We start from the raw sequence: 15,005 nt of genomic DNA on the forward strand, positions 1-15,005 counted from the left end.
AAGAAGACACCTTCACCCCTGTATGGCTCCTCTTTATCACACACACAGCCCAACAAGACAATGACAAAAACCCACCAACAGCATACAAATCAATATGGCTAACCTGATCCAAAACACCCACCCACCCCACTCACACACGAAAACAAAGACCACCACAGCCAACCACAAATGAACAACCACACCCTAGGCCAACCCCAACCTCTCTCACCACCAAAGGAACACAAGTGAACAGCAAAGAACCTGCACAAGCAATGCTGACACCAAACCCTACATACAGTAAATAAAATAGAAACATCGCCATCCAACCACACACACCCATCTCCCCCCCACCCCTCTCCCCCTTTTATTCATAATGTCTCAACAAATGAAACTGAATTGTAAAAATGTTACATGGAAAAAAAATACGAGAGACATTGCACACTTTAGTAAATCATCAAATTTTTAATTAAAAAACCGCCAAAACATTCCCACCACTGTGGAAATGTCCGCCTGGAGCTCCCCCCTCCATAATACGCTCCCTTCTTACTACATTCAGTGGAAACATTCGAGGATTTTTCTCAGGAAGTGAAATGAAACGGGGGCATGGGGGAAATTGAAATATTTTTGGGGGGTGGGGGTTAGAGATGACAGTTGAGCGGGTAGGATTCTGGCCAAATGTGGGCCCAGGTCCCTGTGTATATGGTCTGAAGGCGCAAAATGTTAACAACACCTTGCTGAGGCTGAAGAGAATAAGCAGAGGCCTAAATATAGGGCAACTGGCTTATTACACCAGAAGCTTAACATGAGTCAACAGTGGGATGCAGCAACTTTTTTATATATTAAATAATCATATTGATGACCCTCCCTCACTGTAAGGTCCCTGCATGGCTCACAACGTTTTAAAATACAGCATTGAAAGGTGTGCTTTTTTAATTATACAATTAGGGGGGAAAGATAACAAATTTTAACTCTAATAAAAATAATGTTGAAATCTTAGTCTGCTTCAACTGAAGTATAGTGTCCAGATCAAGGGACGTAATAGTCCCACTCTATTCTGCCTTGGTCAGACCACACCTGGAATACTGTGTCCAGTTCTGTGCACCATAAATTAAGGAAGATATTGATGAGTTGGCAGGTGTGGGGTGGAGGGTGACCAAGATGACCAAGGGCCAGGGAGGAATGGGGGAGACCCCCTCTCCATCCTGACTCTTCCAGGGAGGAGGAAGAGGAAGAAAGTGTAAAGGGAAGTCACAGTTCAGAGGCAGATGAGGATAAAAGTTGGGAAATCATGGGAGAGCCAGAGCAACACCTGGCTGACACGTCATTAGAAACCATTCCAAACCCACCATCTTCCAGAACCCAGCGAGCCTTGAAAGTAGGAGAGCAAAGAGCTCAAAGACAGAGGGCACTTAGCAGCACCTGCAGAGGAGGTGATGATGATGACGAGTAAGGAAGTGGGAGAGACTGGGGGTGGAGATTCACTCAGGACAACACCATTATCCAGGGGGCTGGGTTCTATGGCATCTCTCTGTAAGCTTCGGGAGGGAAGGGGAAAGGGCTGTAAGAAACTTTTCCTTGTCTTTATAATTTCCTGGGCAATCAGCCAGGAACCGTTGATAGCACCCTAACATTGGGTAGGTTTAGTCTGCATAGAGGCCTACGTTTGTTATTTTCATTTATACTTACTCCTATGCCAGAAAGGGCGTTGTATAATTGGAGGGATATTTCTCTAAAATTAAGAAAAATAACAGGAGTGACAGTGGACATCCTTGTTCCTTTCCACGACTAATTTTGGTAATGTGAATTCCCCGTGATCTATGTGATCTATATCTTCCAAAGTATTAACAAAATTTCAACCAAATACAAATTTCATACCTACTTCCATTAAGTTGGTTGGTCATGATCAAATGAGGGTAACGATTTTTTAAAATGAAACATCATTTTTCAAGAATCTCACTTCCCTACCTTCTTGAAAAATAATATTTTAAGAATCAGATGCTATCTTTAGTTTTTGCTGTCAGGTGCTCCTTCGTGTTCAGATCAGGTCTCAGCAAAATAATGTAGCATTTGGGAATGAAGATGCAGCCCAGGAGCCCAGCACTGGAGGCCAAGATGGAGAAAACTTGAACGGCTACCATGTACTTCCCTTTGGTGCTCAGGTAGGTGGGCACAAAGGACACCCAAACACTGCAGAAGACCAGCATGCTGAAGGTGATCAGCTTGGCTTCATTGAAGGCCCCAGGCAGCTTCCTGGCTAGGAAAGCCACCGTGAAGCAGATGGCCGCCAAGAAGCCCATGTAGCCTAGGGCAACATAAAACATGGCCACAGACCCTTCGTTGCATTGCAGGATGATCTCCCCAGGCTGGGAGTGCATGTCAGAGTCTGGGAATGGTGGTGAGATTCCCAGCCAGATCATGCAGATGACAACTTGGACACAGGAACAGGAAATGACAATGGAGTTGGCCAGACTCTTCCCCAGCCATCTCCTCACTGAGTTCCCTGGCTTGGTGGCCAGGAAGGCCAGAACCACAGTGATGGTCTTTGCCAACACAGAAGAAACAGCAATAGAGAAGATGATGCTGAAGGCCGTTTGTCGGAGAAGGCAGGTCCCTTTCCTTGGCCTCCCAATGAACAGGAAGGAGGACAAAAAGGAAAGCAGGAGGGAGACCAGGAGGATGTAGGAGAGGTCCCGGTTGTTGGCTTTGACTATGGGAGTTTCGTTGTATTTAATAAAGATTCCTAAATCAAAGCTTGTGGCTAAGGACCCCAGTAGGGCAAGGGAAAGTAGGACAACCCCCAGAGATTCTTCATAGGCTAGGAAGGTGATATGCTTGAACACACATTGATCTCGGTTCTTGTTTGGGTGCTGATTTTCTGGGCATTTTTTGCAATGGTCTGCATCTGCAAGAGAGAGAGAAAGAGTAAGTAATATCTAATACACTGGATTCGGCCAAGCCCTGAGCAGTATCTAGCCTCTTGGGAGAGATTCAGTTGTAGACCAAGTCAGTCTGGGACAGCCACAGATCACTACAGGTATTTAATTAGGTTTTTCTAAACATTAGCTCTACCCCGAAGAAATTTGTAATGGATTCCAGGGCTGGAGATTCCCAGCTTGGCCTCTGGCAGGTTGGGCTGCTTGGAGCCCCCTATACCAGGGCCAAAAGGAGGACCAGGGATCTGTGCAGAAGTCTAATATCTACCCTAGGTCCATAACAATCTCCCTCCTTAAGGACCCCGGGACAGTTAAGTCTAGTCAAAGGCAACTATGGGGTGCAGTGTTCATCTGGCTTCAGGGTGAGGGAGAATTGGTTTTGAGAGATTCCTGACCGAACCCTTCTCTCTTCCCCAAGGCCAGCCTTTCCCTTGGAGTCACCCACCTTCCTGAGTGGAGATGGTCCCTTCTGCACAGGGAAGACATTCATAACAGCAAAGAGGCTTCCCTTCCTGAATCACCTTGACGGATCCAGGGTGACAGCTTTCCACACACCTGGAAGTAGGAAGGGTCTAGGCACAAAGACGAAGAGCGTCACTAAGAATTGTTCTTTGAGGCATAGTATGTTGTCATCTGCTGTAGCATCTAGACTATAGCTTGAAACTAAGCATTTCCCATCACTGTCCATTACATGAATTATTCATGAATAAATTCAGAAAAAAACAAAGGACCTCCATTAAATAAAGTTCTGTATATGGGCCATGAGCTATTCACTGCTAATAAAATTCATTTAAGAACCGAAAAGCAAGGAACCCCCCTTTCCCCATACACACAGTTTAGCAGGAAGCCTCCTTTGGCACCCAGCTGAGCAGAGGAGCTGTAGGAACTATCTGGAACAGCAGCCCAGTGCTGGAGTTGACAGGCAACTGAGGCCAGCAGCCCACAGAACAGGGAGCACTTATTACAGCTCATAGAAAAGACAGCAAAATGACAGGCATGATTCCCACTCCCCGTCACCTGATTGAGCCACTTGGGCCACACAATGGCCTCCTGGTCGATGGAGCACTTCAGGTCTGGGGATCCCTGTCTGTCAATACTCCCAAACTTCACTCTGAGGACGGATTTATTGGGGAACACCACCCAGTTCACAATGTCCAAGTCGGCTGCCAGCTCCCCGTTCTCATCCAAATACACTCTGTCCATGGAAGAATTGTAGAACTGGGTGTTTCCTAGGAAAGGGTGGAGCTGGAACAGAAGCAAAGATGAGAGCATTTAGAATAAAGGGAAGCATAGGCCCCTGTTTTGCTAGCCCGGAAATGGAAAGTCAGCGAGGTCCCAGCTAAAGAGGATTGGCAGCTTAAGTGGACAGAATATGCAGAAATTGGAGATTTAGCATGCAGAATAAGAGAGCAAGAAGAACAAACATTGAAAGAAGAGTGGAAAGCATTTATTGAATATATGGAAAATAACTGTATACATCTGAAAATGGTGGCAGCATTAAGATAAACTCAACCATGTAAATAATGTTTAATGGATGAAATCTCCAATATGGGCTTCAGCAGGGAAAGGCAGAAGCTTGGTGGAGGGAGCAGAGAGCCAGAGCAGAGCCAAGCGGGTGTCAAAGGAATAGAGACTAGAGACAGCCTGATCAATGTCATCTCCCCTGCCAAAAATAATTCCAACTTGCGGGGAAAGGAGAATTGGGCACATGATGGGAGCAGTTGCTCGGGGGGCTGTGCAATGAGGCAAGAATAAGAATAGCAAACAGAAATGAAAAATGTATATGTATTAAGGAAGGTTTGAAATGGAAAATGGGTAATGTGTTTTGCAAACTTTGGGTTTTTTCCATAGTAGTTTTTTTCTAAAGGGCTCCGGGCTCTTGCTGAGATTAAGATTAACTAACTGGTTGCTGTTCTCTGCTAGCTAACATGTGAGTTTTGTAACCTTAGATCATGTGATGAAGGCATTGGATTGCAATATCTCCTTTTTGAAGAGAGTTGCCTTTTTGTCTTTGGCTCCAAAACTCAATAGAGGCAATATGTAAAGGAAGCTCTCCTGAAGGTAAAAGAGAGAGAGAGAGAGAGAGAGAGAGAGAGAGAGAGAGAGATCCCGAGCCTGTGTTGGACAGAATGATGTTCTCATTCTGTTATAATGAGTTCTGCGAGTAAAGAGTGAATAATGCATCTATGCGCCTGGGAAATATCTGCAACACTACAATCGATTTTCATGTTCAGTTGAGATGTCTATGAAGGGAAAGAAAATACCTGCCATGGCTCTAGCCTTTGAAGTCCCATTCTCTCAGTTCCCCTCTGCTTAGATCTAGATGAATATGCAGCATTTAAGGCACGAGCCACGGCTTGCAGAGTGTTGTAGATCCTGTAGCTGTCTAGAGAGAGGATTCATTCCAGATCATCTTGGGGAAGCCTCTCCAGTTTCCCTCTCTCTCTGCATCTTGTCCGGCCTTTCACTGAGAATGCATGCTTTGAATAGAAACAATTAAAAGCATCCTCCCAAAACTTCTTAATACCAGAGAAAAAGGGTAGAAAATCACCGTATTTTGCCCCTTTACTTGTCTCAGTGAAGAAGGAAAATATACCATGGATGTGTTGGAAAGATATGTCATTATACATCAGTTCCAGGGCAACATCCCACAAAACTGTTGTAATGAAGATTTTCCCAACAATGGATTTCATCACTATGTCAAAAAACTGTTGTATAATGAGTAGTCCATCTAAGAAATAAGTCATTTCCCCGTAGTAAACAAATACATGCACTTGCCTCCACTTGCGGAATGGAAGACGAGGAATGTATACTGCGTTTTTATTCAATCCTTGGATGCTTTGTGAGATGACAACACAGACACCGCTCTTGATGAGCACGGGTGTCAAGCTCTTCAGGAACCTCTCTCCATTGTCGGTGTCTGGTGCAAGGAGGCCAATCAACGTCCATCGGAAGTGCTGGAGCAGCTTGACAATCCCTGGGTACAGGGCTTCTTCTTTGGGGACCATCCGGTAGAAAAAAGGGAAATGCCTCTTATCATTCAGAACATGAGAGACAAAAGCATAAGTGACCTGGGAAGAGAAGGAAGATTTGGATCTTGTTTGATTTCAGATCAAAGCCGAAATATTTCTAAGCCCAACATGAGATTGGGAAGGTCTTCGGAAGGAGGAAGGTCTATTGCAAGGACACTTTGGTGGGAACAGTGATTTCCTCGAAGGTTGTGGCAGCCGTAAGGAAGGCAAATTTGATGCTAGGGATCAACAGGAGGGTAGTTGAAAATAAGACTGCCAATATCATAATGCTATTATACCTCTCTCCATTCCTACCTGTGGGATTTTATAGATGCCCAACACGTTTGAAATCTGGATGGAGTTTTGAGAGTCGGACCCTTCGAGAACAGCCAGTAAGTTAGTCTGTTTACCACAGCTGTAGTTTGGAAAGTTCAGCTGCCCAATTGACAGCATGTCTAGCAAAGCATCATAGGTCACCCTCCCATCAAAAAAGTTCTCATGGATGCTGTAGCCCAGGGTGATGTTGGGTAACAGCTTTTGATTCTGGTTGATCGCTTGAATGGCATACAAGAAGGAGAGGAGCTGCCAGTACTTTGTGGGTCCTTTCCTGGGGGGAGAAATTATATACATGCCAGCACTGTCCAAGTAATATTTCTGTTCTACCGCTAATATTCAGCTCTGCCTCTCTTTCAAATCAGAACCAGTGAAGGCAGTGAAGGTCCTGTGTGAGTGTCTGGAGGCAGATGGAGGTTGGATGGCGGCTAACAGATTGAGGCTGAATCCTGACAAGACAGAAGTACTGTTTTGGGGGACAGGAGGCAGGCAGGTGTGGAGGACTCCCTGGTCCTGAATGGGGCAACTGTGTCCCTGAAAGACCAGGTGCTCAGCCTGGGAGTTATTTTGGACTCACAGCTGTCCATGGAGGCACAGGTCAATTCTGTGTCCAGGGCAGCTGTCTACCAGCTCCACCTGGTATGCAGGCTGAGACCCTACCTGCCCACAGACTGTCTCGCCAGAGTGGTGCACGCTCTAGTTATCTCTCACTTGGATTACTGCAATGCGCTCTATGTGGGACTACCTTTAAAGGTGACCCGGAAACTACAACTAATCTAGAATGCGGCAGCTAGACTGGTGACTGGGAGCGACCGCCGAGACCACATAATACCATTCTTGAAAGATCTACATTGGTTCTCAGTACGGTTACAAGCTTTTGGAATGGGACACTAAAGAGGACCAGGTAAATTGCGTTATGATAAAATGGGCAAAGGATGTGGGACATAATATATTCAAAGTGTTGGTGCTGACGTTTAAGCCCTAAACGGCCTCGGGCCAGTATACCTGAAAGAGCGTCTCCACCTCCATCGTTCTGCTCGGACCCTGAGGTCCAGCGCCATGGGCCTTCTGGCGGTTCCCTCACGCCAAGAAGCCAAGTTACAGGGAACCAGGTAGAGGGCCTTCTCGGGAGTGGCACCCGCCCTGTGGAACACCCTCCCACCAGATGCCAAAGAGAAGAACAACTAGCGGACATTTAGAAGACATCAGAAGGCAGCCCTGTTTAGGGAAGCTTTTAATGTTTAACAGATCACTGTATTTTAATATTTTGTTGGAAGCTGCCCAGAGTGGCTGGGGAAAGCCAGCCAGATAGGTGGGGCATAAAATTATTATTATATTATTATTATTATTATTATTATGGATCTAAGAAAATGATTAAAAGATCCAGAAAGCACTATCATAATTCTGCTTTGAGAAAGTAGATATTTCCCCCCTTTATATTAAACCTAAGGCAAAAAGACACCCTTCTCCTACCATCATTTTTCAGAAGAATCCTGCAGAATCAGCCCAAAGGCTCATCTGTTCCAGCATTCTCAAGGCGGCCAACCAGATGCACATGGAAAACTGAGAAGCACAAGAAGTCTTCCCCTCAGTTACTGGTACCCAGAGGCATAGTGCCTGTGACAGTGAATGGAGAACATAGCCATTGTGACTGGTAGTCGCTGAGAGCCTAATCACCCCCAAATTTATCTGCCATTGGGAATCTTCTTATGTTCTTAAAGGCAGGTACCAGATCATGAGATAGGCCCCAGAAAGTAACTGGAGATGAAATGGATCTCATGAAAATGGTAGCAAGTGGAACACCAGGAACTCCATCCCCACAAAAGGTCTTACCAATAAAGGCTGGTGGAAGGACATTGGCTAAAGATATGAGGATGAAACATAGTGTTTGTGGCAGAGATGACCCCACTGATGAGGTGGTCTCCTGGCCTGAAATAATTAGGTGAATCTATCGCATCCCTTTCCAAAGACAAGAGGCATTTTGTCTTCAGTTTCCCACAGTCCCCATAAGGCAGTAGAAGCAGTAGAACAAGGACCATCTTTTTCCTCCCAGGAACGAGCACCTCCTTTATGACTGCTCCCTCACAAAGAATTAGAAGTCTTTTGTTGTGGTCCTTGCAAGATGCAGTAACTTTCTTCTTACTAACGGAGCTCTGCAGAGGGGTCACATGTGAAGTGGAGAGAAGTCAAGCCAACCTCATTCTGGTGCAGTTATCATCTGTCCTAAATCTCAGCCCCCCGCCCCCAAGTTTTGGGTGGCTCAGGAGGCATATATCTGCCAGACCTTTCTGCCTCAGATCCATAACATCACATTTAGTGGATTCAAATGTGATCTTTGGAAGCAAAAAAAAACACACACACTATCATTTTGATAATTATACGGAGAAGAAGTACCACCTCTGCAAGTTCCTAATCACTTTATGCAGCTCCACCTGCAACTGCAGGGCTGAAGAAAAACATGTTTGTGAAAACTCCAAGATCTGCCCCCAAACTGTGATATGCAAATGCCAAAGATTGGTGAAAAATACCAAAATTAAGAGTTAGAAGTTCCCTGAACTATCATACGTGAGTCCTGGCAGAATGCCCCCCCCCCAGCACTGATGCTAACACAGGATAGGACTTCCAAGAAAGCGTTCAACAAGGTGCCTCCTGGGTAAGCTTAGTAGTCATGGAATAAGAGAAGAGGTCCTCTGGTGGATCAGGAATGGAAGTTGCAGGAAGCAGAAAATAGGTTTAAGTGGATAGTCCTTCAAATGGGGGGCTGTGGTGCCAGATGTTCTTGACCAAAATTTCGGAAGGACAATCTGGCCACATCACGTTGCACCAACTAGAGATTCTGCACCAGACCCAAGGGTAGTCCCAGAAAGAGTGCATTGCAGTAGTGGGAATCATTCAAAGAGCCTACAAATTGTGTGTCAAGCTCCTGTGTTCCTGTCACTCCCTAAGTGATGAAAAACCAGACAAGACAACAGCAGAATATTGGGTCCAAATGAGCCACAACTCTATTGATTACAGATGTGAATGGTTTGGCATCGGCATTGCGTATAGCCATTTATTCCACCCCAGTCCACCTGCTGGGGGTGCATCTAAAGGTAATCCACACCGGCCCCCCATGACCTACATCAAGTAGGGGTAACCACCAAGGGGCCCCTGTTGGAGGAGTGCTATGGCCCTAGCCCCTGCCTGGGCATCCGGACAATAGCAACTCCTCACAGATCCCTTTAACAGGATACCCTTAACCAAGAAGGGGCGGACAGAGGCTGTAACCTCCCCTCCAGCCAAGACTAAGGCTTCCCCAATGCCTAACCTCACAAAGTTGTGAGGATTGCTATGAGGAAGGCGAAAATCAAATGGCCAGGGCCAAGTTGGCAAGTGGAAAAATTCCTGACAGGTGTTAGAATCATAGAATCATAGAGTTGGAAGAGACCACAAGGGCCATCGAGTCCAACCCCCCGCCAAGCAGGAAACACCATCAGAGCACTCCTGACATATGGTTGTCAAGCCTCTGCTTAAAGACCTCCAAAGAAGGAGACTCCACCACACTCCTTGGCAGCAAATTCCACTGTCGAACAGCTCTTACTGTCAGGAAGTTCTTCCTAATGTTTAGGTGGAATCTTCTTTCTTGTAGTTTGGATCCATTGCTCCGTGTCCGCTTCTCTGGAGCAGCAGAAAACAACCTTTTCCCCTCCTCTTGTGACATCCTTTTATATATTTGAACATGACTATCATATCACCCCTTAACCTCCTCTTCTCCAGGCTAAACATGCCCAGCTCCCTTAGCCGTTCCCTCATCATCGTTTCCAGGCCTTGGACCATTTTGGTTGCCCTCCTCTGGACACGTTCCAGTTTGTCAGTGTCCTTCTTGAACTGTGGTGCCCAGACCTGGACACAGTACTCCAGGTGAGGTCTGACCACAGCAGAATTCAGTGACACTATTACTTCCCTTGATCTAGATGCTATACTCCTATTGATGCAGCCCAGAATTGCATTGGCTTTTTTAGCTGCCGCATCACACTGTTGGCTCATGTCAAGTTTGTGGTCAACCAAGACTCCTAGATCCTTTTCACATGTACTGCTCTCAAGCCAGGTGTCACCCATCTTGTATTTGTGCCTCACATTTTTTTTTGCCCAAGTGCAATACTTTACATTTCTCCCTGTTAAAATTCATCTTGTTTGTTATGGCCCAGTTCTCTAATCTGTCAAGGTCATTTTGAAGTGTGATCCTGTCCTCTGGGGTGTTAGCCACCCCTCCCAGTTAGGTGTCATCTGCAAATTTGATCAGGATGCCCTTGAGTCCATCATCCAAGTCGTTGATAAAGATGTTGAATAAGACCGGGCCCAAGACAGAACCCTGTGGCACCCCACTAGTCACTCTTCTCCAGGATGAAGAGGAACCATTGATGAGCACCCTTTGGGTTCGGTCAGTCAGCCAGTTACAAATCCACTGAGTGGTAGCATACTCAAGACCGCATTTTACCAGCTTCTTTACAAGAATATCATGGGGCACCTTGTCAAATGCCTTGCTGAAATCAAGGCAGGCTACATCCACTGCGTTCCCTTCATCTACCAGGCTTGTAATTCTGTCAAAAAACGAGATCAGGTTAGTCTGACATGACTTATTTTTCAGAAATCCATGCTGACTATTGGTGATCACAGCATTCCTTTCTAGGTGCTCACAGACTGTTTGCTTAATGATCTGCTCCAGAATCTTCCCTGGTATTGATGTCAGACTGACTGGGCGGTAATTATTTGGGTCCTCTCTTTCCCCCTTTTTGAAAATAGGGACAACATTTGCCCTCCTCCAGTCTGCCGGGACTTCGCCTGTTCTCCAGGAATTCTCAAAGATGACTGCCAGTGGTTCTGAGATCACATCTGCCAGTTCTTTTAATACTCTTGGATGCAGTTCATCTGGCCCTGGAGACTTGAATACATCTAGACTAGCCAAGTATTCTTGTACTATCTCCTTAGTTATTCTGGGCTATGTTTCCTCTGTTGAATCATTTGCTCCAAATTCTTCAGGTCGGGCATTGTTTTCTTTATCGGAGAAGACTGAGGCAAAGAAGGCATTGAGGAGTTCAGCCCTGTGTCCCCTGTTAATAACACACAGCTCTAGGGACATGGGTGGCACTGTGACCTACTGAGCTTCTTGGCCTTGCTGGTTGGAAGGTTGGTGGTTTGAATCCATGTGACGGTGGCAAGCTCCCATTGCTCTGTCCCAGCTCCTGCCAACCTAGCAGTTTGATGTTGTTTTTCAATTTTTTTTTATTTGATTAAAATAAATAAAGAAACATACAACAAGATTCAAATGCCAAAATTACGCTGAATCTCCTGACTTCCCCCCCATCCTTTCTATAGGTCCTAGTGGTAATATTTACACCTGCATATTAAAACTGTCCAAATTTTGTCTTTCCAAATTGTCCGTACTTTCCATTAATTTTCAAGTGTTGCTAAAATCCTGCTAATGTTTTAACCTGCTTACAATGGTCTTGCTCTCTGAGCTTCCCAGTTAATTTTGCCATTTCAGCATAGTCCATCAACTTGGTTTGCCATTCTTCTCTGCTCAGGGTTGTTTCCTCCTTCCATCTCTGGGCTAGTAGCATCCGTGCGGCTGTTGTCGCGTACATAAACAATCTTTTCTGGTCCTTTGGTATGTTGGTACCTGTTATTCCTAATAAGAAGGCTTCTGGTTTTTTTAAACAAAAGTTATTTTAAACATTTTTTCCAATTCATTATATATCATCTCCCATAATTTTTTAGTTACTTTATAGCCAAGTGGGGGGGAGAATGTGGGAATTTTCCAATGTTATCCTGATGACAGTGAAGAGGCTGAGGATAAACAACAGCAAAGGCCCACACCCACTAATGAAGGTTCTGATTCTTAATCTGAAACTGAATCGGATGATTCAGAGGATTTCAAGAGTGCTACGGCCTCTATGCGACCCTCTGAAGGCTCTGATCGAGAATTGGAGGAACCACTGTTCACTATAGGCCACTTTTCTTCCCCCCCCTTTTTTAAAAATAATATTTATTAGATATTTTATAATTATAAAAAGAAGAAACAATCAAGAAAAACAATGCATGAATTCAACAAACAATACAATACAACAATAAAAAGAATACAATACAACAATACAACATATAAAAAAAACCACACATCCAAATTTTATATCTATGTCTTTCATTAGCTTATTTCCTTGACTTCCTCGCACCTCCCTTTTTTGTATTCTGGTTCAAATTAACTGGTTCAACAAATCCTTTCCCTCTTCTTCAATTTTTGTTCTATAATTTATCCTAACACAATTTAACTTTAAATTTTCCACTTTATCACATTAACACTTAATATTCATATAATTCTTAATAAAACTTCTGCTAAAACCATGTATCTTCATTCCAATATTCTTCTAACATTCATTAATTTTGCAATATTTCTGTAAATATACTTTAAATTTTTCCCAATCTTCTTCCATAGACTCTTCTCCCTGGTCTCTGATTCTGCCGGTCATTTCCGCCATTTCCATGTAGTCCATCAGTTTCATCTGCCATTCTTCCCATTTGGGTAATTCTTGTGTCTTCCAATACTTTGCGATGAGTATTCTTGCTGCTGTTGTAGCATACATAAAAAAGGTTCTGTCTTTCTTTAACACCAATTGGCCGACCATGCCCAGGAGAAAGGCCTCTGGTTTCTTCAGAAAGGTATATTTAAATACCTTTTTCATTTCATTATATATCATTTCCCAGAAGGTCTTAATCCTTGGGCACGTCCACCAAAGATGAAAGAAAGTACCTTCCGTTTCTTTACATTTCCAGCATTTATTATCGGGCAGATGGTAAATTTTTGGAAGCTTGACTGGTGTTATGTACCACCTGTAAATCATTTTCATTAAATTCTCCTTTAAGACATTACATGCCATAAATTTCATACCAGTGGTCCATAACTGTTCCCAGTCAGCCATCATAATGTTATGTCCAACATCTTGTGCCCATTTAATCATAGCCGATTTCACCATTTCATCTTGAGTATTCCATTTCAACAGCAAGTTATACATTCTTGACAAATTTTTGACTTTGGGTTCTAACAATTCTGTTTCCAATTTTGATTTTTCCACCTGGAAGTCTAATTTTTTGTCCAATTTATATGCCTCCATTATTTGATAATAATGGAGCCAATCTCTCACTCTGCCTTTTAGTTTTTCAAAACTTTGTAATTTTAGCCTGTCTCCCTCTTGCTCCAAAATTTCCCAATACTTTGGCCACTTGGCCTCCATATTGATTTTTTTCAATGCTTTCGCTTCCATTGGTGACACCCATCTTGGGGTTTTATTTTCTAGCAAATCTTTGTACCTTATCCAAACATTAAACAGTGCTTTCCTTTTCAAGATTTACAAAAATTGAGATCCAACCTAAGGTTTTATCTGACCACAACGCCATCCAAGGTATTCTGAAAGGGTACGAAGAAAAATCGTTCAGGTGGAGAATAAATGAGAATCTCTTCGATGACCAGAAGATTGTGGAAAGAGCACAGAAATGTTTAACTGACTATTTTGTGAATAATATAAATAAGGAAACAAAAATTAACATGGTCTGGGATGCTAGTAAAGTGGTCATGAGAGGTTTCTTTATTCAGCAAAATGCAATAAAAAACAGATTGAGAGAAAGAGGGGGGAAAGAAATCTTAAGACAAATAATGGAGAACGAAAAAAAAATTGATTAACAGACCTAAGGATGAAAAAGTTAAGCAAAGTGTAAAATTACTTTAGACACAATTTGCTATGATAATCAATAAAGAAGTAGAGTGGAATATAAAAAGAATGAAACAAAAGAATTTTGAATTTGCAAATAAAACCGGAAAATGGCTGGCGTGGCAACTTAAAAAAAGGAAAAATCAAAATATAATTAAAAAGATTAAAGTAGAAGACCAAGACATTGAGAACCCGAAAGGAATAAGGAAAGGATTTGTGGACTTTTATAGAGATCTATATAAAAGAAAAGAGAAATCTAAGATAAGGATGATAGAAGATTATTTAAAGAAGAAAGGGGTGCAAAAGATTCCAGTGACAAATAAAAATAAATTGAATGAATCAATTGGAATAAAAGAAGTTAAAACGGCTATAAAAGAATTAAAAAGTGGGAAGACTCCGGGAACGGATGGATTTGGTGCAAGATATTATAAAGAAATGAAAGACATCTTACTTGTACCATTGGTAGAAGTTATGAACAACATTTTGAAAGAAGGACAAATACCAGAGACATGGAAAGAAGCATATATAACAATAATTCCCAAGCAGGATTCAGATTTAACTCGTTAAAAACTATAGGCCAATTTTGCTATTGAACAATGACTATAAAATATTTGCTAACATCTTGGCAAATAAAATGAAAAAGACATTAAAGGAATTGATACATAAGGACCAAACAGGATTCCTACCAGGAAGGCAGATGAAAGACAATATAAGAAGCATAATAAATAGAATAGAATATCTGACTAATAAGAAACATAAGCAAGCGATGTTGATATTTGTTGATGCGGAAAAGGCATTTGATAATATTTCTTGGGAATTTATGTTAAAGAATCTGGAATTTATGGAGATGGGTCATTCATTTGCAAATGGTGTAAAGGCAATATATTCTGAACAAAGAGCAAAATTAATTGTTAATAATGTACTGACAGATGATATTGCTATAACCAAGGATACAAGACAAGGGTGTCCTTTATCACCATTGTTATTCATATCGGTCCTGGAAGTCTTGT

General features: G+C 43.1%; 2 protein-coding genes across 3 annotated transcripts in view; one reads left to right on the forward strand and one right to left on the reverse strand.

Moving 5' to 3' along the window:
- The window catches only part of LOC310670646 (uncharacterized protein), a 306,280-nt gene that overhangs the window by 242,695 nt on the left and 48,580 nt on the right, over window positions 1-15,005 (forward strand). The gene's annotated exons all lie outside the window — the stretch shown is intronic.
- LOC310670653 (vomeronasal type-2 receptor 26-like) lies at window positions 1,897-6,017 on the reverse strand. Its single transcript, XM_083426285.1, has 4 exons — window positions 5,177-6,017; window positions 3,930-4,157; window positions 3,358-3,484; window positions 1,897-2,881 (listed from the first exon to the last, which is right to left on the reverse strand). The coding sequence occupies exons 1-4, from the start codon at window positions 5,204-5,206 to the stop codon at window positions 1,971-1,973; spliced, it is 1,296 nt and encodes a 431-aa protein (XP_083282411.1). The 5' UTR covers window positions 5,207-6,017; the 3' UTR covers window positions 1,897-1,970.

Source organism: Podarcis tiliguerta (assembly GCF_965153285.1).
Source record: "Podarcis tiliguerta genome assembly, chromosome: 2".
Classification (NCBI taxonomy): Eukaryota; Metazoa; Chordata; class Lepidosauria; order Squamata; family Lacertidae; genus Podarcis; species Podarcis tiliguerta.